We start from the raw sequence: 26,624 nt of genomic DNA on the forward strand, positions 1-26,624 counted from the left end.
GTGCAGCGTGACTTTTGGACACATCAGACTGGAGGGCAGAGCATTTAGCTCCCACAGTATAAAGTAAAGGGCATGCAGTTAACGGGAGTAACAGACACCAGCAAACACACTGAATAGTGAAGAGAATGGACAGTTTCTACATGTTTGATACTGATCTTTTTGTATAACCAGCAAGTGTGACAGTATCTGTGGCAGTATATGTGTATTATGGGCATTACTAATGTGGGGCATATGTGTAAGGTGCATTACTGTGTGGCATTATGTGTATTATGGGCATTACTAATGTGGGGCATATGTGTAAGGTTCCTTTACTGTGTGGAATTATATGTATTATGGTCATTACTGTGTGGCATTATGTGTATTATGGGCATTACTAATGTGGGGCATATGTGTAAGGTTCCTTTACTGTGTGGAATTATATGTATTATGGTCATTACTGTGTGGCATTGTTCAGAGTTGAACTGGCCCACAGGGTAACCCCCCGGTGGGCCCCACTACCTGAGCGTTGCAGGTACAGATGCAGAACTAGCGGCGGAGCTAGGGGGCACCAGACAAAATTTTGCCTAGGGCATCAAATTGGCTAGGGCCGGCTCTGTACGTTACAGTGTCAGTAATAGTATATGAGGCATGCCTATAATCTGTGTGTGACTGCGACTGTATCCGCATATGGAATGCTACGTTACAGTGTCAGTAATAGGATATGCTGCATGTGTGTATGCTGTGTGTGTGACTGCAGCTGTATCTGCATACGGAATGCTGTGTTAGTGTTAGCAAAATTATATGTCGCATGCCTATATTCTGTGTGTGACCATGACTGTATCTGCATACGGAATGCTACGTTACAGTGTCAGTAATATGATATGAGGCGAGCCTATATTCTGTGTGTGACCGCAACTGTATCTGCATATGGAATGCTACGTTACAGTGTCAGTAATATGATATGAGGCGAGCCTATATTCTGTGTGTGACCGCAACTGTATCTGCATATGGAATGCTAAGTTACAGTGTCAGTAATAGGATATGTGGCATGCCTATATTCTGCGACCGTGGCTGTATCTGCATACAGAATGCTACGTTACAGTGTCAGTAATAGGATATGTGACATGCCTATATTCTGCGACCGTGGCTGTATCTGCATACAGAATGCTACGTTACAGTGTCAGTAATAGGATATGTGACATGCCTATATTCTGCGACCGTGGCTGTATCTGCATATGGAATGCTACGTTACAGTGTCAGTAATAGGATAGCGGCATGCCTATATTATGTGTGTGACTGCGACTGTATCTGCATACGGAATGCTACGTTACAGTGTCAGTAATAGGATATGTGGCATGCCTATATTCTGTGACCGTGGCTGTATCTGCATATGGAATGCTACGTTAGTGTCAGTAATAGGATATGCAGCATGCCTATAGTCTGTGTGCGTTTGTGGCTGTATCTTCACATGGAATGCTACGTTACAATGTCAGTGGCTGTTTTGTAGAAAAACACAGTAACGTAGCATTTTGTGTGCAGATACAGCCGCGGTCACACACACAATATAGGAATGCTGCATATAATTTCAATCAGCGTAAGCTGCTTGTGCGTCCTATTTGCATCGTTTGGCAAATAATATGCATTTTAATTGAAAAATTTGCACGAATAGACGCTCGGCGCTACTGAGTCACGCCACGGCGTATCATGACTAGAAGGGTTGTATAGCGTGCAGAGAGGCTAGATGTACTGTACGCAGATGCATCTGTATGGCTCCTTATACATTTAATACATGTGCACACATTAATGCTTCATTGTCCAGATATTGTAGGGGGACACCGTCTTTAGGGTGTTGTATGGAAGGTAGATAGTAACTAGGTCGACAGTGTCTAGGTCGACCACTATTGGTCGACAGGGTCTCTAGGTCGACAGGGTCTAGGTCGACAGGTCAAAATGTCGACATGAGTTTTTTTTTTTTTTTTTTTGTGTCGTTTTCGTCGTAGAGTGACCAGGAACCCCAGTTAGTGCACCGTGTCCCCTCGCATGGCGAGCGAAAGCAAGGTGCTTTGCTACGCTCGGCACAGGTTACCGTTCCCAATTGTAGTCCACGTGGATCGTTAAGTATGAAAAGGTTCAAAAAAAGAAAAAAATCGGGAAAAACTGTCGACCTTTTGACCTGTCGACCTAGAGACCCTGTCAACCTAGAAACCCTGTCGACCTATTTACTGTCGACCAATAGCGGTCGACCTAAGTAGTGTCGACCTAGTTACTGTCGACCTAGAGACCAGATCCCCCGTCTTTAGCAGTAACCAACCCAGGCTGAAGCACTTCTTCCGGTTGTTTCTGTATTGTATTTGGTTTTCCACATTCAGGGCACAGATTGTAGCCTACCATACATAGAGGCTGTGTCGTCAGTCAGAGACTCCTCAGACATCTTTCTCCTGTCTTTGTGGCTTATGTGTTTTAGAACCTACAGGCAGAATGAGTTCCACAATTCAGGAGGAAATGACCGTACTGCTGACTCCTTTGCACAAAACCATTGTCTGGCCTCCCATCCTGAGGTAACATTTCTGTAACATGTCCTTCTACTGCTTCTTTTCTGTATCCTCTAACATCAGTAAATTCTCATATCTCTGTATTCTCCCAGATCATTGTCCTTTCCTCAGATCTCTGTATCCTCCCAGATCATTGCCCTCTACTCAGATCTCTCTATCCTCCCAGATCATTGTCCTCTACTCAGATCTCTCTATCCTCCCAGATCATTGTCCTCTACTCAGATCTCTGTATCCTCTCAGATCATTGTCCTTTCCTCAGATCTCTGTATCCTCCCAGATCATTGTCCTTTCCTCAGATCTCTGTATCCTCCCAGATCATTGTTCTCTACTCAGATCTCTGTATCCTCCCAGATCATTGTCCTCTACTCAGATCTCTGTATCCTCTCAGATCATTGTCCTTTCCTCAGATCTCTGTATCCTCCCAGATCATTGTTCTCTACTCAGATCTCTGTATCCTCCCAGATCATTGTCCTTTCCTCAGATCTCTGTATCCTCCCAGATCATTGTTCTCTACTCAGATCTCTGTATCCTCCCAGATCATTGTCCTCTACTCAGATCTCTCTATCCTCCCAGATCATTGTCCTCTACTCAGATCTCTGTATCCTCTCAGATCATTGTCCTTTCCTCAGATCTCTGTATCCTCCCAGATCATTGTCCTTTCCTCAGATCTCTGTATCCTCCCAGATCATTGTCCTTTCCTCAGATCTCTGTATCCTCCCAGATCATTGTCCTTTCCTCAGATCTCTGTATCCTCCCAGATCGGTGTCCTGTCCTCAGATCTCTCTATCCTCCCAGATCATTGCCCTCTCCTCAGATCTCTCTATCCTCTCAGATCGGTGTCCTCTCCTCAGATCTCTGTATCTTCCCAGATCAATGTCCTCTCCTCAGATCTCTGTATCCTCTCAGATCGGTGTCCTCTCCTCAGATCTCTGTATCTTCCCAGATCAATGTCCTCTCCTCAGATCTCTGTATCCTCTCAGATCGTTGTCCTCTCCTCAGATCTCTGTATCTTCCCAGATCAATGTCCTCTCCTCAGATCTCTGTATCCTCCCAGATCGTTGTCCTCTCCTCAGATCTCTGTATCCTCCCAGATCATTGGGGGTAATTCCAAGTTGATCGCAGCAGGAAATTTTTTAGCAGTTGGGCAAAACCATGTGCACTGCAGGCGGGGCAGATATAACATTTGCAGAGAGAGTTAGATTTGGGTGGGTTATTTTGTTTCTGTGCAGGGTAAATACTGCCTGCTTTATTTTTACACTGCAATTTAGATTGCAGATTGAACTCACCACACCCAAATCTAACTCTCTCTGCAAATGTTATATCTGCCCCCCCTGCAGTGTACATGGTTTTGCCCAACTGCTAAAAAATTTCCTGCTGCGATCAACTTGGAATTACCCCCATTGTCCTCTCCCCAGATTTCTGTAACCTCCCAGATTATTGTACTGTCCTCCAAACGGTTTCAACTCAGATTCTTGTCCTCTCCTCAGATCTCTGTATATTCCGGATTATTGTACTCTCTCAGATCTGTTTCTTCTCATATTGGTGTCCTCTCCTCAGATCTCTGTATCCTCTCAGATCAGTGTCCTCTCCTCAGATCTCTGTATCCTCTCAGATCATTGTCCTCTCCCCAGATTTCTGTATCCTGTTATTGCCCATTCCTCAGATATGTTTCCTTTCAAATTATTGTCCTTCACAAAACTCTAAATCCTCTTAAATTGATGTCTTATTCCAGATCTCTTTATCCTCTCAGATTATAGTCTTCTCCTCAGATCTGTTCCCTATCAGATTGTTGTCCTCTCTTCAGATCTCTGTAACCTCCCAGATTATTGTACTGTCCTCCAATCGGTTTCAACTCAGATTCTTGTCCACTCCTCAGATCTCTTTATATTCCAGATTATTGTACTCTCCTCAGATCTGTTTCTTCTCAGATTGGTGTCCTCTTCTCAGATCTCTGTATCCTCTCAGATTGGTGTCCTCTCCTCAGATCTCTGTAACCTCTGGGATCTGTGTCCTCTCCTCAGATCTCTGTATCCTCTTATATCTGTGTCCTCTCCTCAGATCTCTGTAACCTCTCAGATCGGTGTCCTCGCCTCAGATCTTTGTTACCCATCAGATCGGTGTCTTCTCCTCGGATCTCTGTATCCTCTCAGATCAGGGTCCTCTCCTCGGATCTCTGTATCTTCTCAAACCTCATCTTCTTGAGGGATGCAGTCAATTTACCTACAATCAAAATCCCGACTGTCAAAATACCGACAACCATTGACCGACGGTTAAAATCCCGACATGGTCAAAATACCGACATTTAAAATACCAAATAGGTCATAATACCGACATTTAAAATGCCGACAGGTCAAAAAGTCAACATGAGTTTTTCACAATTTTTTAATTGAAACCGACTTGTTCATACTGTACCATCCCAGTGGACCTAGAGTGGGACTATAATAGTGTGCGAGGCACCGTGCCCGAAGCCGCGAGCCATGCTAGGGGACACGGTACACTTATACGGTGTCCATGTTGACCTATGTTGACATACTCACCAAAAAACAATGAAAAACTCTTGTCGACTTTTTGACCCGTCGACATTTTAAATGTCGGTATTTTAATTTTTTTTTTTTTTTTTTTAAATGTCGGTATTTTGACCATGTCAGTATTTTGATCTTGGGATTTTGCCCGTCGGTCAATTGATGTCGGGATTTTGATCGTAGGTATTTCATACTGATCCCCTTCTTGAACTCACCATGACTACATACAATGGAGGATTATTCTTTTATTCACTACTCCTTTTTTTTTTTTGGTTCGTCATTCAATTTTATCACCGGCAACTCTCTCTCCACCGTCCATATTTTCCCTTTCTCTGGTCCCTATTTTATCACTGTTTATTTGGGTTTCTTTGTGTCCAGACTGTGTTGTCGGACGATGGAGATGGCGATCCTTTGGCAGAAGATCATGTCCTAACAGGAGTGGAGGAGGTGAGCAGTAACTATATATGATGTGTCCTGATCATTGGCTAGACCCAGTGGGTCTCATTCCCAGGATAATAGCTGAGGCGCAGCAGAAAATCCTCATGCACATTAATTTCACCAGAGTGCATAGGTGTGAGGAGAAGAATTTGGATGGGTTGGGGTCGGGGTATGGTTTAGGCGTACAGGTGCGCCAGGTTTGCGGAGTACTGTAAACACAAGATTACTGAAATGTGTGCGGTAGTAAAGGCAGCGTCTCATGGTGTCTGCCAGTTATGTTTATATGGAGGAAGAGGAAGGCCAGTTGCACAGTGCGCCTCTCCGCACGCTAATACGCACTCCTGGTTGGACTGCAGACTATGCGCGCCCCTTGGAGATCGCTGAGCATATGATAGCTGCGCAAACCCAAAGTGGCTCCTCCAGTGCATTTCCTCAGTGAGGTCCAGAGTATTCCAGATGCCCTGTTCCTGTGTCCTCATGTGCCCAGCTGGCATTGTACATGGATATATGCCTGGATCCCACACCCATGTTATGTACCAGGTGATAGATAGAGGTGGTTCCAGGCAGGGGAAGAGGAGCTGCTCTGTTGTAACGAGGACATTCCCTATCCCACTCTCCTCCAGGTATTCGATATTCTGCCCCAGTTCGGGAGTCTGCAGCCGGGAGAGAGCCAGATTGTTATTTTCACATTTTATGGGCACTCGGACATCAAGGCCCAGGCCAGAGCCCTATGTGAGGTGTCTGGTGGCCCGGGATATGAGATCAGCCTGTGCGGTGAGGCCTCGCTGGTCACCTACACCCTCAGTACCAGGGACATCGACTATGGCGTACAGGTAACCTATCCTGCATACATGGATGTGTTACATGTGTCTCCTGTGCGTACATGTATGGTTGTGTGCTGCTGGTTGTTGCTGTGTATACATGTATATGCTGGTGAGGTGTTACATGTGTCCCCTGTGTATACATGTATGTGCCAGTGAGGTATTACATGCGTCTCGTGTGTATCAGTGTATGTGCTGGTGAGGTTTTAGATGTGTCTTCTGTGCATACATGTATGTGCCAGTGAGTTGTTACATGTGTCTCTTGTGTATACATGTATGTGCTAGCGAAGTGTTTTATGTTATTGCTGTATATACATGTATGTATGTGCTGGTGAGGTGTTACATGTGTCTCATGTGTATAAATGTATGTGCTGGTAAGGTGTTACATGTAACTCCTGGGCATACATTTATGTGCCAGTAAGGTGTTACATGCATCTCCTGTGTATACATGTATGTGCTGGTGAGGTGTTACATGTATTTCATGTGTATACATGTATGTGCAAGTGAGGTGTTACATGTGTCTCCTGGGCATACATGTATGTGCCAGTAAGGTGTTACATGTGTCTCCTGTGTATACATGTATGTGCTGCAGTGCTGGTGAAGTGTTACATGAATCTCCTGTATATACATGTATGTGTTGGTGAGGTGTTACATGTGTCTCCTGTGTATACATGTATGTGCTGGTGATGTGTTATGTGTGCCTACTGTATATACATGTATGTGCCGGTGAGGTGTTACATGAATCTCCTGTATATACATGTATGTGTTGGTGAGGTGTTACATGTGTCTCCTGTGTATACATGTATATGCTAGTGAGGTGTTACATGTGTCTCCTGTGTATACATGTATGTGCCAGTGAGGTGTTACATGTGTCTCCTGTGTATATATTTTCTGCACAGATGTTTTACCAAGTGGCTGAAGCAGAGATTGTCTTGAGAAACAGCGGGATGGTCAGTTTCCCATTCACCGTGCTGACCAGGAACGCCGACACCCTGCCATCGTCTTATCCTGGGGAGCCGCTTGTAGAGCCGCACAGTGTGAGTGTCATTCCTCCCCACATAGACTCCTTACTCAGTGCAATGTCCATAATCCTCTTTTACCCATTGTGAGTGTCCACTCATCCCCCCAGTACCCATTGTGAGTGTCCGCTCATCCCCCCAGTATCCATTGTGAGTGTCCGCTCATCCCCCCAGTACCCATTGTGAGTGTCCCCATTATGAGTGTCCGCTCATCCCCCCAGTACCCATTGTGAGTGTCCGCTCATCCCCCCAGTACCCACTGTGAGTGTCCACTCATCCCCCCAGTATCCATTGTGAGTGTCCACTAATCCCCCCTTCCCAATATAAGTGTCCAATAATGAATTCCTCCTTACTCAGTGTAAGTGTCCATAATTTCCTCTTACTTAGTGTGAGTGTCACTAATCAGCCCATACCTAGTGTGAATGTCCACTAATTGAATCCCAGATCAGATCAGATCAGCTGCACTTGCGTCTGTCACAGCATCGGATCAGCATCAGCAGTCACAGTATCGGATCAGCTGTGTTGTCATCACTTGCAGCTTCGCATCAGTTGTGTGGCCGATAGTCGGCACATAAGATCAGCAATGTGGCTGTCAGTCACCACATTAAATCAGCTGCGTGGCCATCAGTCATGCATTGGATCAGCTGTTTGGCTGTCAGTCGCTGCACCGGATCAGCTGTGTTACCGTCAGTCGCCACATTGGATCAGCTACGTAGCAGTCAGTCACTTTATTGGATCATCTGCATGGCCGTCAGTCGCAGCATTGGATCAGCTTCTTCAGTCACAGCATCATATCAACTGCTTTGTCATCACTTGCATCATCGGATCAGCTGTGTGTCGCATCAGTCACAAGCATTAGATCAGCTGTGTGGACGTTAGTCGCAGTATCCTATCAGCTGTGTGGTCGTCAGTCGCAGCATCGAATCAGCTGCGTATGTGTTGGTCACAGCATAGAATCAGCAGCGTCAGTCACAGCATCGGATCAACTGCATTGTCATCACTTGCAGCATCGGAGCAGCTGCGTGGTCGTCAGACACAGCATTGGAGCAGCTGTGTAACCGTTGGTTGCATCATGTGATCGGGATGCGGTTAGCATTTTTGCACTCGGGATGCTGGTGGTCATGTGATCAACACTGGAATCCCAACATCACTTGGATTCCCGGCACCTGCACACCGACCGCCAACATCCCGAAGGTAAGTATAGGGATGACTGTTATGGTTAATGCCTTGGGCTTAGGGTGAGGAGGTTAGCCATAGCCGCCAACCCCTGAGTCTAATCCCTAGCTGCCATCCCAGTCGGGTTAGGGTAGGGGACAAGGGAGGGGTAAAATAATTACCCTGTCCTGTGTTGGCATTTTCTTTGTCGGGATGCCGGTGTTGGTCAAGTGACCGCTGGCATCCCGGCCGCTAGGGTGCATGGCTGTTAGTTGCAGCATCCGATCAGCTACATGGTCGTTGGTAACAGCATCAAATCAGTATCGTCATTCGCAGCATCGGCTCAGCTGCGTGGCCATCAGTTGCAGCATCGGATCAGCTGCGTGGCCATCAGTTGCAGCATCGGATCAGCTGCGTGGCCATCAGTTGCAGCATCGGATCAGCCGCGTGGCCATCAGTTGCAGCATCGGATCAGCCGCGTGGCCATCAGTTGCAGCATCGGATCAGCCGCGTGGCCATCAGTTGCAGCATCGGATCAGCCGCGTGGCCATCAGTTGCAGCATCGGATCAGCCGCGTGGCCATCAGTTGCAGCATCGGATCAGCTGCGTGGCCATCAGTTGCAGCATCGGATCAGCTGCGTGGCCATCAGTTGCAGCATCGGATCAGCTGCGTGGCCATCAGTTGCAGCATAGGACATCTGAGTATCCCTCCCCTTTTCCTGAGTATTCCTCCCACTGATGCTATTATTATAGTGAGAATGCTACGGCCTATTTGCAGTATGTAAATTATATGTGCAATCGGACTACGGCATGAAACCAGATTCTATTTAATTGAATTATTGAGTAGTTTCATTTTGCATTTGTTCTGTATTTAAATGTATTTCTCATCATATTCTCATATACCAGTGGTTCCCAAACTTTTTTGAACCATGGCGCCCTAGGGCATCAGAATATTTTTCAAGGCACCCCTAGACCAAGTTTTCTATTGAGAAATTTAAATAAAAATATTCAATTAATTAAACTGTGTTTATATGTCATCCTTAGGTTCAGTCATGTTGTGTGGAACAGGATACCCTTCTGTTTATCCAAAAAGTTTATGATTGGCAGCCACCAACATTGGTTTTACCTATCACATTGACCATAAATAATTTGACTTGGTCCTGGACCACCAACCCAGGGCACCCCTGCAAGTGTCCTGAGGCGCGCCAGGGTGCCACGGCACACAGTTTGAGAACCACTGTCATACACTATTGCTCTCTCCCGGTGTAACCCAGGCACATACACTATTGCTCTCTCCCGGTGTAACCCAGGAGCATATACTACTGTTCTCTCCTGGTGTAACCCAGGCACATATACTACTGCTTTCTCCCGCTGTAACCCAGGCACATATACTACTGTTCTCTCCCGCTGTAACCCAGGCACATATACTACTGCTCTCTCCCGCTGTAACCCAGGCACATATACTACTGCTCTATCCTGGTATAACCCAGGCGCATGTAATACTGCTCTCTCCCGGTGCAACCCACGCGCATATACTACTGCTCTCTCCCGATGTAACCCATGCGCATATACTATGGCTTTCTCCCAGTGTAACCCAGGCACATATACTACTGTTCTCTCCTGCTGTAACCCAGGCACATATACTACTGTTCTCTCCTGGTGTAACCCAGGCACATATACTACTGCTCTCTCCCGGTGTAACCCATGCGCATATACTATGGCTTTCTCCTAGTGTAACCCAGGCACATATACTACTGTTCTCTCCTGGTGTAACCAAGGCACATATACTACTGTTCTCTCCTGGTGTAACCCAGGCACATATACTACTGCTCTCTCCCGGTGTAACCCATGCGCATATACTATGGCTTTCTCCCGGTGTAACCCAGGCACATATACTACTGTTCTGTCCTGGTGTAACCCAGGTGCATGTACTACTGCTCTCTCCCAGTGTAACCCAGGCACATATACTACTGCTCTCTCCCGGTGTAACCCAGGCACATGTACTACTGCTCTCTCCCGGTGTAACTCAGGCACATATACTACTGCTCTCTCCTGGTGTAACCCAGGCACATATACTACTGTTCTCTCCTGGTGTAACCCAGGCACATATACTACTGCTCTCTCCCGGTGTAACCCAGGCACATATACTACTGTTCTGTCCTGGTGTAACCCAGGTGCATGTACTACTGCTCTCTCCCAGTGTAACCCAGGCACATGTACTACTGCTCTCTCCCGGTGTAACTCAGGCACATATACTACTGCTCTCTCCCGGTGTAACTCAGGCACATATACTACTGCTCTCTCCTGGTGTAACCCAGGCACATATACTACTGTTCTCTCCTGGTGTAACCCAGGCACATATACTACTGCTCTCTCCCGGTGTAACCCAGGCACATATACTACTGTTCTGTCCTGGTGTAACCCAGGTGCATGTACTACTGCTCTCTCCCAGTGTAACCCAGGCACATGTACTACTGCTCTCTCCCGGTGTAACTCAGGCACATATACTACTGCTCTCTCCCGGTGTAACTCAGGCACATATACTACTGCTCTCTCCTGGTGTAACCCAGGCACATATACTACTGCTCTCTCCCGATGTAACCCAGGCACATATACTACTGCTCTCTCTCCCGGTGTAACCCAGGCACATGTACTACTGCTTTCTCCCGGTATAACCCAGGCACATATACTACTGCTCTCTCCCGCTGTAACCCAGGCACATATACTACTGCTCTCTCCCGCTGTAACCCAGGCACATATACTACTGCTCTCTCCCGCTGTAACCCAGACGCATATACTACTGCTCTCTCTCCCGGTGTAACCCAGGCGTATATACTACTGCTCTCTCCCGGTGTAACCCAGCACATATACTACTGTTCTCTCCCGGTGTAACCCAGTCACATATACTACTGCTCTCTCCCGGTATAACCCAGGCACATATACTACTGTTCTCTCCTGGTGTAACCCAGGCACATATACTACTGTTCTCTCCTGGTGTAACCCAGGCACATATACTACTGCTCTATCCCGATGTAACCCAGGCACATATACTACTGCTCTCTCCCGGTGTAACCCAGACACATATACTACTGCTCTCTCCCGATGTAACCCAGGCACATATACTACTGCTCTCTCCCGATGTAACCCAGGCACATATACTACTGCTCTCTCCTGCTGTAACCCAGGCACATATACTACTGCTCTATCCTGGTATAACCCAGGCGCATGTAATACTGCTCTCTCCCGGTGCAACCCACGCGCATATACTACTGCTCTCTCCCGGTGTAACCCATGCGCATATACTATGGCTTTCTCCCAGTGTAACCCAGGCGCATGTAATACTGCTCTCTCCCGGTGTAACCCAGGCACATATACTACTGTTCTGTCCTGGTGTAACCCAGGTGCATGTACTACTGCTCTCTCCCAGTGTAACCCAGGCACATGTACTACTGCTCTCTCCCGGTGTAACTCAGGCACATATACTACTGCTCTCTCCTGGTGTAACCCAGGCACATATACTACTGCTCTCTCCCGATGTAACCCAGGCACATATACTACTGCTCTCTCTCCCGGTGTAACCCAGGCACATGTACTACTGCTTTCTCCCGGTATAACCCAGGCACATAAACTACTGCTCTCTCCCACTGTAACCCAGGCACATATACTACTGCTCTCTCCCGCTGTAACCCAGGCACATATACTACTGCTCTCTCCCGCTGTTACCCAGACGCATATACTACTGCTCTCTCTCCCGGTGTAACCCAGGCGTATATACTACTGCTCTCTCCCGGTGTAACCCAGCACATATACTACTGTTCTCTCCCGGTGTAACCCAGTCACATATACTACTGCTCTCTCCCGGTATAACCCAGGCACATATACTACTGTTCTCTCCTGGTGTAACCCAGGCACATATACTACTGTTCTCTCCTGGTGTAACCCAGGCACATATACTACTGCTCTATCCCGATGTAACCCAGGCACATATACTACTGCTCTCTCCCGGTGTAACCCAGACACATATACTACTGCTCTCTCCCGATGTAACCCAGGCACATATACTACTGCTCTCTCCCGATGTAACCCAGGCACATATACTACTGCTCTCTCCCGGTGTAACTCAGGCACATATACTACTGTTCTGTCCCGGTGTAACTCAGGCACATATACTACTGCTCTCTCCTGGTGTAACCCAGCACATATACTACTGCTCTCTCCCGGTGTAACCCAGGCACATGTACTACTGCTCTCTCCCAGTGTAACCCAGGCACATATACTACTGCTCTCTCTCCCGGTGTAACCCAGGCACATATACTACAATTGCATCATTTGCAAATGACGCATTTTAATGGAAGAAGTAGTATGAAAAGACGCCCGGCACCACCCAGTCACGGCATGGCGTGACGAGAAGGGCTGTTTAATATGGAGGGAGGCTAGATGTAAATGGACACTTCTATAAATCACATCTAATCTCCTATGGTTATTAGGGTCACATTCCTGCTGGAGGGGAGGAAATCCTGAAGGTTTCCTATTTCCCTGGAGTCCCAGAATCCTTTCAGCGGGTCATTCAGCTACATGTCGCTCATCTGGAGCCAGAGATCATTACCCTGCGAGGGGAAGGCGTGTTCCCGCAGATCTGTCTGGACCTTCCACGTAACATTAGAGGTACATAGTGATAACTACTCTCTCATTCCATCACATCACACACTCTCATTCCATCACATCACACACTCTCATTCCATCACATCACTCTCTCATTCCATCACATCACTCTCTCTCATTCCATCACATCACTCTCTGTCATTCCATCACATCACTCTCTGTCATTCCATCACATCACTCTCTGTCATTCCATCACATCACTCTCTGTCATTCCATCACATCACTCTCTGTCATTCCATCACATCACTCTCTGTCATTCCATCACATCACACTCTCTCATTCCATCACATCACTCTCTGTCATTCCATCACATCACTCTCTGTCATTCCATCACATCACTCTCTGTCATTCCATCACATCACTCTCTCTCATTCCATCACATCACTCTCTCTCATTCCATCACATCACTCTCTGTCATTCCATCACATCACTCTCTGTCATTCCATCACATCACTCTCTCTCATTCCATCACATCACTCTCTCTCATTCCATCACATCACACTCCCTCTCATTCCATCACATCACTCGCTCTCATTCCATCACATCACTCGCTCTCATTCCATCACATCACACTCTCTCTCATTCCATCACATCACACTCCCTCTCATTCCATCACATCACACTCCCTCTCATTCCATCACATCACTCTCTCTCATTCCATCACATCACTCTCTCTCATTCCATCACATCACTCTCTCTCATTCCATCACATCACACTCTCTCTTGTTCCATCACATCACTCTCTCTCGTTCCATCACATCACTCTCTCTCATTCCATCACATCACTCTCTCTCGTTCCATCACATCACTCTCTCTTATTTCGTCACTCTCTCATTCCATCACATCACACTCTCTCATTCCATCACATCACTCTGTCTCATTCCATCACATCACTCTGTCTCATTCCATCACATCACTCTCTCTCATTCCATCACATCACTCTTTCTCTCATTCCATCACATCACACACTCTCGTTCCATCACATCACACACTCTCGTTCCATCACATCACTCTCTCTCATTCCATCACACCACACTCTCTCGTTCCATCACATCACACTCTCTCGTTCCATCACATCACTCGCTCTCATTCCATCACACCACACTCTCTCATTCGATCACATCACACTCTCTCATTTCATCACATCACTCTCTCTCTCATTTCATCACATCACTCTCTCTCTCATTTCATCACATCACTCTCTCTCTCATTCCATCACATCACTCTCTCTCATTCCATCACATCACTCTCTCTCATTCCATCACATCACTCTCTCTCATTCCATCACATCACTCTCTCTCTCATTCCATCACATCACTCTCTCTCTCATTCCATCACATCACTCTCTCTCTCATTCCATCACATCACTCTCTCTCTCATTCCATCACATCACTCTCTCTCTCATTCCATCACATCACTCTCTCTCTCGTTCCATCACATCACACTCTCTCTCATTCCATCACATCACTCTCTCTCGTTCCATCACATCACTCTCTCTCATTCCATCACATCACTCTCTCTCGTTCCATCACATCACTCTCTCTTATTTCGTCACTCTCTCATTCCATCACATCACACTCTCTCATTCCATCACATCACTCTGTCTCATTCCATCACATCACTCTCTCTCATTCCATCACATCACTCTCTCTCATTCCATCACATCACTCTTTCTCTCATTCCATCACATCACACACTCTCGTTCCATCACATCACTCTCTCTCATTCCATCACACCACACTCTCTCGTTCCATCACATCACACTCTCTCATTCCATCACATCACACACTCTCGTTCCATCACATCACTCTCTCTCATTCCATCACACCACACTCTCTCGTTCCATCACATCACACTCTCTCGTTCCATCACATCACTCGCTCTCATTCCATCACACCACACTCTCTCATTCCATCACATCACACTCTCTCATTTCATCACATCACTCTCTCTCTCATTTCATCACATCACTCTCTCTCTCATTCCATCACATCACTCTCTCTCATTCCATCACATCACTCTCTCTCATTCCATTACATCACTCTCTCTCTCTCATTCCATCACATCACTCTCTCTCTCATTCCATCACATCACTCTCTCTCTCATTCCATCACATCACTCTCTCTCTCATTCCATCACATCACTCTCTCTCTCATTCCATCACATCACTCTCTCTCTCATTCCATCACATCACTCTCTCTCTCATTCCATCACATCACTCTCTCTCTCATTCCATCACATCACTCTCTCTCTCATTCCATCACATCACACTCTCTCTCATTCCATCACATCACACTCTCTCATTCCATCACATCACTCTCTCTCTCATTCCATCACATCACTCTCTCTCTCATTCCATCACATCACTCTCTCTCTCATTCCATCACATCACTCTCTCATTCCATCACATCACACTCTCTCTCATTCCATCACATCACACTCTCTCGTTCCATCACATCACTCTCTCTCTCATTCCATCACATCACTCTCTCTCTCATTAAATCACATCACTCTCTCTCATTCCATCACATCACACACTCTCTCGTTCCATCACATCACTCTTTCCTTTCGTCACCCCGCTCTCTACTTCCATCACCCCACTGCCTCATTCCGTCACCTCACTGCCTTGGTCCAGCCCTGCTAACACCATTACCCGATAACTGCTTCTCGCTGTTTTGCTTACCTTGGTACCTCACGGCCTAATTCCTACCGTCCACTATGCTACACATACTCTGTGCGCGGACTCTCTGGGGTTGGTATATACTGTATAGTACATAAAGTGTGCATATAGTAAGTTATATTTTATTTATATCTGGAAGATGACCGGTTTGGACCTTACCTGAGAATAGCAGAGAAGAAGATACGAGACAGAGATCGCAGCTCCGGTCTGGAGGAACCTGAGACCTCTGTAAGAACAGCCCATACGTCTGTAATCTCCAATCTGTATATTATACTGTATGTGTTATATAGAGTCACACAGTCAGTGCATGTCATACTGTATGTGTTATATAGAGTCACATCAGTGTATATTATACTGTATGTGTTATGGAGTCACACAGTCGGTGCATATTCTACTGTATGTATTATATAGAGTCACACAGTCAGTGCATATTATACTGTGTGTGTTATATAGAGTCACACAGTCAGTGCATATTATACTGTATGTGTTATATGGAGTCACACAGTCAGGGTATATTATACTGTATGTGTTATATAGAGTCACACAGTCAGTGCATATTATACTGTATGTGTTATATGAAGTCACACAGTCAGGGTATATTATACTGTGTGTGTTATATAGAGTCACACAGTCAGTGTATATTATACTGTGTGTGTTATATGGAGTCACACAGTCAGTGCATATTATACTGTATGTGTTATATGGAGTCACACAGTCAGTGCATATTATACTGTGTGTGTTATATGGAGTCACACAGTCAGTGCATATTATACTGTATGTGTTATATAGAGTCACACAGTCAGTGCATATTATACTGTATGTGTTATATGGAGTCACACAGTCAGTGCATATTATACTGTGTGTGTTATATGGAGTCACACAGTCAGGGCATATTATACTGTATGTGTTATATGGAGTCACACAGTCAGTGCATATTATACTGTGTGTGTTATATGAAGTCACACAGTCAGGGTATATTATACTGTGTGTGTTATATAGAGTCACACAGTCAGTGCATATTATACTGTATGTGTTATATAGAGTCACACAGTCAGTGCATATTATACTGTATGTGTTATATGGAGTCACACAGTCAGTGCATATTATACTGTGTGTGTTATATGGAGTCACACAGTCAGTGTATATTATACTGTATGTGTTATATAGAGTCACACAGTCAGTGCATATTATACTGTGTGTGTTATATGAAGTCACACAGTCAGGGTATATTATACTGTGTGTGTTATATGGAGTCACACAGTCAGGGTATATTATACTGTATGTGTTATATGGAGTCACACAGTCAGTGCATATCATACTGTATGTGTTATATGGAGTCACACAGTCAGGGCATATTATACTGTGTGTGTTATATGGAGTCACACAGTCAGTGCATATTATACTGTATGTGTTATATAGAGTCACACAGTCAGTGCATATTATACTGTATGTGTTATATAGAGTCACACAGTCAGTGCATATTATACTGTATGTGTTATATGGAGTCACACAGTCAGTGCATATTATACTGTGTGTGTTATATGGAGTCACACAGTCAGTGCATATTATACTGTATGTGTTATATAGAGTCACACAGTCAGTGCATATTATACTGTATGTGTTATATGAAGTCACACAGTCAGGGTATATTATACTGTGTGTGTTATATAGAGTCACACAGTCAGTGTATATTATACTGTGTGTGTTATATGGAGTCACACAGTCAGTGTATATTATACTGTATGTGTTATATAGAGTCACACAGTCAGTGCATATTATACTGTGTGTGTTATATGAAGTCACACAGTCAGGGTATATTATACTGTGTGTGTTATATGGAGTCACACAGTCAGGGTATATTATACTGTATGTGTTATATGGAGTCACACAGTCAGTGCATATCATACTGTATGTGTTATATGGAGTCACACAGTCAGGGCATATCATACTGTATGTGTTATATGGAGTCACACAGTCAGTGCATATTATACTGTGTGTGTTATATGGAGTCACACAGTCAGTGTATATTATACTGTGTGTGTTATATGGAGTCACACAGTCAGGGTATATTATACTGTATGTGTTATATGGAGTCACACAGTCAGGGCATATTATACTGTATGTGTTATATGGAGTCACAGAGTCAGTGTATATTATACTGTGTGTGTTATAAAGAGTCACATCAGTGCATATTATACTGTATGTGTTATATAGAGTCACATCAGTGTATATTATACTGTGTGTTATATAGGGTCACACAGTTAGTGTATATTATACTGTGTGTTATATGGAGTAACATCAGTGTATATTATACATTATATATAGCACAGATAGATAGACACAGTTTCTTTTGTAAAAGATAAGACATAAAAAGTTTTACAAAGTTAAAAAATAGACAATTATCAGCGTGTTCTATAGGCAGGACTCCAATAAAATAAGGTGCAGTGGATAGTTCCCGAATAAATTAGAACTTTGGCCAAGCAGTTTTAAACCAGCATACAGCTTTTTAGTTGAAGGGCATCCCGGAAATCCCTCTTCCACGTTATGCTGGAACAATAAGTCCACCACCGTCCTTAGCACTGGGGTCCTGTGCTCTCCGACGCGTTTCAACCCCTTGCTGGGGTCTTTTTCAAGGTGCAAATTTCAAATGAATCCCATGCTGCTCCCAAGTTGATGTTTAAAAACACAATTGACCAATCGTAAGGCTTCTACACAGCTGGACCCTATACATAGAAATTCCTAATAGAGTCCCATGGTCCTTTGCTCTGTAGTACTTCCTGTTAGGTCCAGTTTGTATATAAGGAACCGTGGTAACGGCCATGCGTCTATCATCACTTTAGTACTTCCTGATGGGTCCCATTTGTATATAGGGAACCATAGCAACAGCCGTGCGCATCTCCTTAGTATTTCCGGTTGGGGAGATCCAAGACCGACCTGCAAAGAGTGTGATTTTTTTCTATCAGCAACACTCACAGATGCTGAGAGTATCCAATGTTGTGTCTCTCACTTAAGCAAATAAAAATTGTGCTTTCCCATAAGGACACACCTGGGTATCGTGATTCAGGAGAAGCGCAACGTCACTTACGGTGACATGTTCCCACAGCAATAGCAAACAAAAATCCTCTGCTTCATTCTAAATTATTAGAAACACGATCCCTTAAATATAAACATGGTAAAAACATAAAATTAATATAAAAACCATCTACATACAATTAAAATCTATAGAAATATAAAAACCGTAACAAAGCGACCTTCCACCAGACAAGACGCTGACACAATTGTATAGGGTAGCAGTCTGTTTACTTCCACAGCACAGTGAGCAGGTCTTTGTCATGGCAAAATTACTGGGTACCTTATCCAGGCACCAGTCCACCAACAGCATGTACACAAATCTGAGGCTCCCTGCCTCTAACCCACTGGTCCACCCTCTATTGCCTGGCCACTTGTTGGCATCAGGAGCCCTGAGCCCTTGCCCTAACGAGCTTTATAAAAGTATGGCACAGGTGTGCCTGATTGCTGGGAGCGCCTGCTCCAAAACCTGAACCGGACCTGCATGGATGGGATCCCGGCCACTCTCTCACCCATCCAAACCCCAGGGACTCAAAACCGGCCGTGCTAAGGCCGAATGACAGCCTGCCGTGTCCCAACACTTCCCCGGGGCTTCTCAAACACCCGGGGTGGCATCTGGACTGGACTGCCACAAAAATAAATAAATAAATTATAAATAATCTCTGTCTCTCTCTCTATCTATCTATCTATCTATCTATATATATATATATATATATATATATATAGTATGTGTCATATAGAGTGTATGTGTGTGTGTGTGTATATATATATATATGGAAAAGAATGATGAAGGCGCACTCAGTGAATCAAGGTATAAAGTAGATTTACTACAAATAACAAGCTCACATACATCAAGGTTTAAAATCACCGGCTCGTGGAAATCGAAAACGCTGTCTCCAATGCCACTTGCAGCAGTCTGTCTCTCAGGTTGACGGCATGCAGTAATGCTCAGGTCAGCGTCTCAGCTTACGGAACAGGTGTTCATGGATGGAACGAACACGTCCTTGTTTAGGCCACGCACAACGCGTTTCGTCACTGTATGACTTCGTCAGGGGGTGTGATATATATAGTATGTGTCATATAGAGTGTGTGTGTGTGTGTATATATATATATGTGTGTGTATGTGTATATATATATATCTATATCATAGTGTGTGTCATATAGGGTAATACAGCCAGTATATACAGAGAGAGAGAGTGTGTGTTATATAGATGAAGACTGCGTTTGTTATTTCCCATACACAGGTGGACGCTCTTCTGCTGATGGAGGCGGACCGTTTGTTAATTGAGAAACATTCGGGCGATGAGCTAAATATGGGGGTGACGGCTGACAGCAGCCATAAATCATGCAGAAAGCTGCTTAGGTGAGTGGTTACTGTGTAATAACTATCATTGATTGGTATTGGTCTGCTGCAGTCACAGCCATAAGAGCTTACACCAGTGGTTTCCAAACTTTTTTGAATCACGGAACCCTAGAGTATCAGATTTTTTTGCACGGCACCCCTAAGCCAATAGTTTCTTATTGAAAAATGTAGAAAGAAATATTAAATTATGTAAATTGTCTTTATAGGTCGTCCTTAGGGTAACTTATGTGGTGAGGGACAGGATTTGCTTCTGATTGTCAATATATTTTATGATTGGCAGCCATTAACACTGGTTTTGATTTTTACATTGACCATGCAGAATTTGAATTGGTTCTGGGCCACCAACCCGAGGCACCCCTGCAAGTGTCCCGAGTCACCCCAGGGTGCCACGGCACACAGTTTGGGAACGACTGGTTTACAGTCTTCATCTTCTGGTTCCACAGTCTTTACCAGTGTCAGTATAGTGGCATATTCTCATCTGCATAACCCCACCCACAGTCTATACCAGTATATAGGCATATTCTCATCTGCATAACACCACCCACGGTCTATACCAGTATATAGGCATATTCTCATCTGTATAACCCCACCCACAGTCTATACCAGTATAGTGGCAGATTCTCATCTGCATAACTCCACCCACGGTCTATACCAGTATAGTGGCAGATTCTCATGTGCATAACTCCACCCACAGGCTATACCAGTATATAGGCATATTCTCATCTGTATAACTCCACCCACAGGCTATACCAGTATAGTGGCAGATTCTCATGTGCATAACTCCACCCACAGTCTATACCAGTATATAGGCATATTCTCATCTCTATAACTCCACCCACAGGCTATACCAGTATAGTGGCAGATTCTCATGTGCATAACTCCACCCACAGGCTATACCAGTATAGTGGCAGCTTCTCATCTGTATAACTCCACCCACAGGCTATACCAGTATAGTGGCAGATTCTCATGTGCATAACTCCACCCACAGGCTACACCAGTATATAGGCATATTCTCATCTCTATAACTCCACCCACAGGCTATACCAGTATAGTGGCAGATTCTCATGTGCATAACTCCACCCACAGGCTATACCAGTATAGTGGCAGCTTCTCATCTGTATAACTCCACCCACAGGCTATACCAGTATAGTGGCAGATTCTCATGTGCATAACTCCACCCACAGGCTATACCAGTATAGTGGCAGATTCTCGTCTGCATAACTCCACCCATGGTCTATACCAGTATAGTGGCAGATTCTCATCTGCATAACTCCACCCATGGTCTATACCAGTATAGTGGCAGATTCTCGTCTGCATAACTCCACCCACGATCTTCATCAGCGTTAAATGGGTGTAGATTGCCCTCTGTATGCCTGCTACCACATCCAGTGCATGGCGTTGATCAGTAGCTAATTTCATCCTCATCTCCAGTCACTGTGAGCACATTATTTTGGGCAGTCTGTCCCCTTCCTGTATATGTGTGCTGTACACTCTCTGAGTCTCTGGCTGCCTGCCCCTTGTTATCCCAGTCTATGTGTATATATCATGGTATGGAGAATGAGGTGCTTGATGTTTCAGGGCTGATCTTCCGGAGTACCTGCTGGACTTTGGCTACGTCATACTCGGAGATGTCCGTTCACATGTCATTAAAGTCACCAACACAGGACATTTCCCAGTGTCCTTCCAGGTAGACCGACGTGGTCTAGCCGGCACAGGTATGACGTTGTCACGCTTATGATAGAGTGCACGGGCTGACTGATGACAGAGACAGCAGTAATATCGATGTTGTGTGTGACAGGCCTCACAGTGGAGTTAGACCGTGTGAAGAATCTGCCGTGCTGTCACATTGAGACTTTCCAGGTCAAGTTTGATCCTCAGGGGGCCAATCTTAATCTTGGCCCTGTTGATATACTGATGCCTATTCAGGTAACTTGGCATTGTATGTATAGGGTCACTCAGCCATTGCTAATACGTGCTGTAATGTTCTCATCTGTTCTCGCCAGGTGAGTGGAGGCCCCAGGTACTCAGTACGTCTGAGGGCATCAGTGACCATGCCATCCCTCTGTGCGTCCAGTGACAAGGTGGAGTTTAGCCCTGTGCAGTGTGGCCAGTGTCAGATCAGGACTATTCAGCTCTACAACCAGCTTCCAGTGCCCTGTGAATGGACAGTTGTGAACCAGGAGTCTGTCGTGAAGGTATCATGGATAACTTGTCTTTTTCTAGCTGTTACTCCTCCTCTAAGTCATGGCCGGTCAGTCATTGTTACTGTGCATTGTGTGCTGCAGCTGGACAAACACATCCCGATGCATCTGCGCAAAAAGTTGCGACATGAAATTAGACCCAAAGTTGCCATTTTTGAGGTGATGCCGTCACACGACCTTCTGCTCCCAGGGCAAAAGAAGAATGTGGAGATAAAGTTTCTGCCACAGGAAGAGGTAAAGTACAAGATCCCTGCAGAAGATGAGACCCGAGAAGGATGTGTCCATAGGACCATTGTGGCCTCAGCATGGATAGATCTTGGGTTTAGGCTGATTCATGTATTATTCTATTCTCCTGTGTTAGAAGCCGTACAGTCAGCGACTGGTCCTGCAAGTAGCCCACAGCAGCCAGCGAGTGATGCTGCTGGTAGAGGGCCAGGGTCTGGAGCCCCGTCTGGAATTCTTACCATCTGTACTTGAGTTGGGCCCCATCCTGCCCTTCAGCTCTGGAGATGATATGGAGGTTCTGGTGAAGAACCCATGTTCCTTTCCTGTAGAGTTCTACTCCCTGGAGATGGACAAGCAGTACATGGAGGAGGAAAAGGTACAGTACTGACACTTGTCCTGATCATCTTCTCTGCGAATATCAGCTGCTGGAATCTGATGTGTATCTGGATTCAGGTTCTACGGCTGCTGAAGGGTTATGACTCTCGGAACACCCTGCTTCTCCCCCTCCGCTCACCTGGAGAGAAGTTGCCTGCCGAAATCCTTGAGTATTATGAGGAGAACAGACAACTGCTGGAGGAACAAGGTGGGAAACAATTGGTGGAAAGCACTGAGACAGGTGAGATTAGTGTCTGTGGTCTGGTAATAAATATCTGACATGTACTGCCCCGTCTCTGATACTCTGTACCTCACTGGATGCGTTTATTAGGGCAGGTCTTTCATCAGGGGGGAAAATGTCTCCAATTCTTTTTATATCTTTATTTAACTTACTTTAGGAACAGAGCTAACAGGCAGTAAACAAAAACATATTGCAGTCATGTGTGCAATATAAATCAGATCTACTTTAGAACAATAAAAAAAAAAAATTGATTGCAGTTGAGGCATAGGTAGGGTGGATAGGGAAGGGTTAGTGTCTCAAATCATAAGCTCATAGTCACATTCCATCTTGTTTCTGGTTTTGTTTCTTTAAATTTAATTATTGAGAAATACGTGTAGACGTACACAAATAGTAAAGAGCCAACTTATAGACTTGTCTCTGACGAAATCCTAGGAATGGATGTAGAGTTGTTATGAGGGGAGTGGGAAACGGGTGGGCACATGGCCAGTTTCCGCAGTATTGAATTAACCAAATACGCTTTACTATCATGTTCACCAAGTTGGGAAGACAGTGCCGATATGATCTCATTGCCTCCAGCACAAATTGGAAGTATTGGAGTATAGATGCGTTAGTTGTTCTGGAATCCAATTGCTTCTTTATTGTCCTGTACGTTTTATACAAAGCTATCAATCAGTGGGTGATGCTGATACCATCTTGAGTGGAAGCTCCAGAAACTGGCTAGGTATTATGCCTCGACCTTAGCGCTAAGTGTGCTCAGTTGCTCCCAGATCTTGCGCTCCCTGTATTAGAGCCTTATTCTAGATCTTGTTTGTCATAAGAGGTCTTAGCAAATATTCCCAGGGGAATGTACACACAGAGGCCAGGGAAGGCACAACAAGGACCAGGGCTAGCAGGAATAATCCAAGCAGGGGTCAGGGCAAGCAGTAGAGTGGTCAGGGCAAGAACGCAGCAATATACTGCATCAATAATGGTAAGCCAATAAGATCTCTGCCTAAGAGCTGGGCCACCAGAAGTGGCTGCAGTGCAATCACATGCTCATGCTTCAGGCTGTTCCTCTTGGAATTGTCCATGTTATTTGAGCAGGGGGGCTGGAACCTCACAGTGGTGTGCGCTTGCGACCACTGTTGCTGGCTAGGTGTTACTCACTACAATGCTGGATGCATTTATCTGCTTCTCTCACAATGTTCCTCCATCCTGTCTTGGTTATTAGGTATTGTGGAGGCAACAGATGCGGATCTTGTTTCAAACACAGGTGACATTCCATCTGCCACTAGTTGTGGTGACAGCCATTCCTCCCATGCTGGAACTAAACATGAGGATGCTGAGGAGTACCTTGAACAGCCAGTGAGCTCAGGTGAATAGGAATGGAAGAAACCTCAAATGAACAGGAATGGGGGCGGAAGTGACCTCAGATAAGCAGGAATGGGGGCGGAAGTGACCTCAGATCAGCAGGAATGGGAACAGAAGTGACCTCAGATGAGCAGGATGGTAGTTGGTCAGATGAGAAGGAATGGGAATGGACGTTACCACAGATGAGCAGAAGTGAACTCAGTTAAGCAGGAATGGTGAAGATAGTAACCTCAGATGTGCAGGAATGGAAATGGTAGTGAGTCAGATGAAAAGGAATGGGGATGGAAGTGACCTCAGATTAGCAGGAATGGGGGCGGAAGTGATCTCAGATGATCAGGAATGGAGACGGAACTGACCTCATATGAGCAGGAATGGGGGCGGAAGTGACCTCAGATGAGCAGGAATGGGGGCGGAAATGACCTCAGATGAGCAGGAATGGGGGCGGAAGTGACCTCAGATGAGCAGGAATGGGTGCTGTAGTGATTTCAGATGAGCAGGATTGGGGGCAGAAGTGATCTCAGATGAGCAGGAATGGCGTCGGAAGTGATCTCAGAAGAGAAGAAATGGGGATGGAAGTGACCTCAGATAAGCAGGAAATGGGATGTAAGTGACCTCAGTTTAGCAGGAATGGTGAAGGTAGTGAGTCAGATGAAAAGGAATGGGGATGGAAGTGACCTCAGATGAGCAGGAATGGGGGCAGAAGTGATCTCAGATGAGCAAGAATAGGGGCGGAAGTGATCTAAGATGAGCAGGAATGGGGGCGGAAGTGACTTCAGATGAGCAGGAATGGCAGCAGAAGTGATCTCAAAAGAGAAGGAATGGGGATGGAAGTGACCTCAGATAAGCAGTAATTGGGATGTACAGTAAGTGACCTCAGTTTAGCAGGAATGGTGAAGGTAGTAACCTCAGATGAGCAGGAATGGAGATGGTAGTGAGTCAGATGAAAAGGAATGGGGGCGGAAGTGATCTCAGATGAGCAGGATTGGGGGCGGAAGTGATCTCAGATGAGCAGGAATGGAGGCGGAAGTGACCTCAGATGAGCAGGAATGGAGGCGGAAGTGACCTCAGATGAGCAGGAATGGAGGCGGAAGTGACCTCAGATGAGCAGGAATGGAGGCGGAAGTGACCTCAGATGAGCAGGAATGGCGGCGGAAGTGACCTCAGATGAGCAGGAATGTGGGCGGAAGTGATATCAGATGAGCAGGAATGGGGGCGGAAGTGACCTGAGATAAGCAGGAATGGGAGCAGAATTGATCTCAGAAGAGAAGTAATGGGGATGGAAGTGACCTCAGATAAGCAGGAATTGGGATGTACAGTATGTGACCTCAGTTTAGCAGGAATGGTGAAGGTAGTAACCTCAGATGAGCAGGAATGGAGATGGTAGTGAGTCAGATGAAAAGGAATGGGGGCAGAAGTGATCTCAGATGAGCAGGAATGGGGGCGGAAGTGATCTCAGATGAGCAGGAATGGCGGCGGACGTGATCTCAGAAGAGAAGGAATGGGGATGGAAGTGACCTCAGATGAGCAGGAATGGGGGCGGAAGTGATTCTCAGATGAGCAAGAATAGGGGCGGAAGTGATCTCAGATGAGCAGGAAGGGGGGCGGAAGTGACTTCAGATGAGCAGGAATGGCAGCAGAAGTGATCTCAGAAGAGAAGGAATGGGGATGGAAGTGACCTCAGATAAGCAGTAATTGGGATGTACAGTAAGTGACCTCAGTTTAGCAGGAATGGTGAAGGTAGTAACCTCAGATGAGCAGGAATGGAGATGGTAGTGAGTCAGATGAAAAGGAATGGGGGCGGAAGTGATCTCAGATGAGCAGGAATGCGGGCTGAAGTGATCTCAGATGAGCAGGAATGGAGGCGGAAGCGATATCAGATGAGCAGGAATGGGGGCGGAAGTGATATCAGATGAGCAGAAGTGACCTGAGATAAGCAGGAATGGGGGCGGAAGTGATCTCAGAAGAGAAGGAA

The 26,624-nt window shown here is 45.6% G+C and overlaps 1 protein-coding gene across 2 annotated transcripts in view; it reads left to right on the forward strand.

Annotated features, from left to right (window-relative positions):
• The window catches only part of HYDIN (HYDIN axonemal central pair apparatus protein), a 478,199-nt gene that overhangs the window by 188,880 nt on the left and 262,695 nt on the right, over window positions 1-26,624 (forward strand). The window contains exons 25-38 of one of the 2 annotated variants that reach the window (XM_063945857.1): window positions 2,444-2,537; window positions 5,432-5,500; window positions 6,115-6,324; window positions 7,212-7,349; window positions 12,974-13,151; window positions 15,968-16,056; window positions 20,142-20,260; window positions 21,839-21,975; window positions 22,059-22,186; window positions 22,264-22,455; window positions 22,546-22,695; window positions 22,823-23,062; window positions 23,140-23,302; window positions 24,513-24,656. In XM_063945857.1, coding sequence (XP_063801927.1) covers window positions 2,444-2,537; window positions 5,432-5,500; window positions 6,115-6,324; window positions 7,212-7,349; window positions 12,974-13,151; window positions 15,968-16,056; window positions 20,142-20,260; window positions 21,839-21,975; window positions 22,059-22,186; window positions 22,264-22,455; window positions 22,546-22,695; window positions 22,823-23,062; window positions 23,140-23,302; window positions 24,513-24,656 — 2,051 coding nt within the window. The remainder of the gene's footprint in view (window positions 1-2,443; window positions 2,538-5,431; window positions 5,501-6,114; window positions 6,325-7,211; window positions 7,350-12,973; window positions 13,152-15,967; window positions 16,057-20,141; window positions 20,261-21,838; window positions 21,976-22,058; window positions 22,187-22,263; window positions 22,456-22,545; window positions 22,696-22,822; window positions 23,063-23,139; window positions 23,303-24,512; window positions 24,657-26,624) is intronic. The other variant, XM_063945858.1, reaches the window with a different exon arrangement.

The sequence above is a fragment of the Pseudophryne corroboree genome, chromosome 11 (assembly GCF_028390025.1).
Source record: "Pseudophryne corroboree isolate aPseCor3 chromosome 11, aPseCor3.hap2, whole genome shotgun sequence".
Taxonomy (NCBI): domain Eukaryota; kingdom Metazoa; phylum Chordata; class Amphibia; order Anura; family Myobatrachidae; genus Pseudophryne; species Pseudophryne corroboree.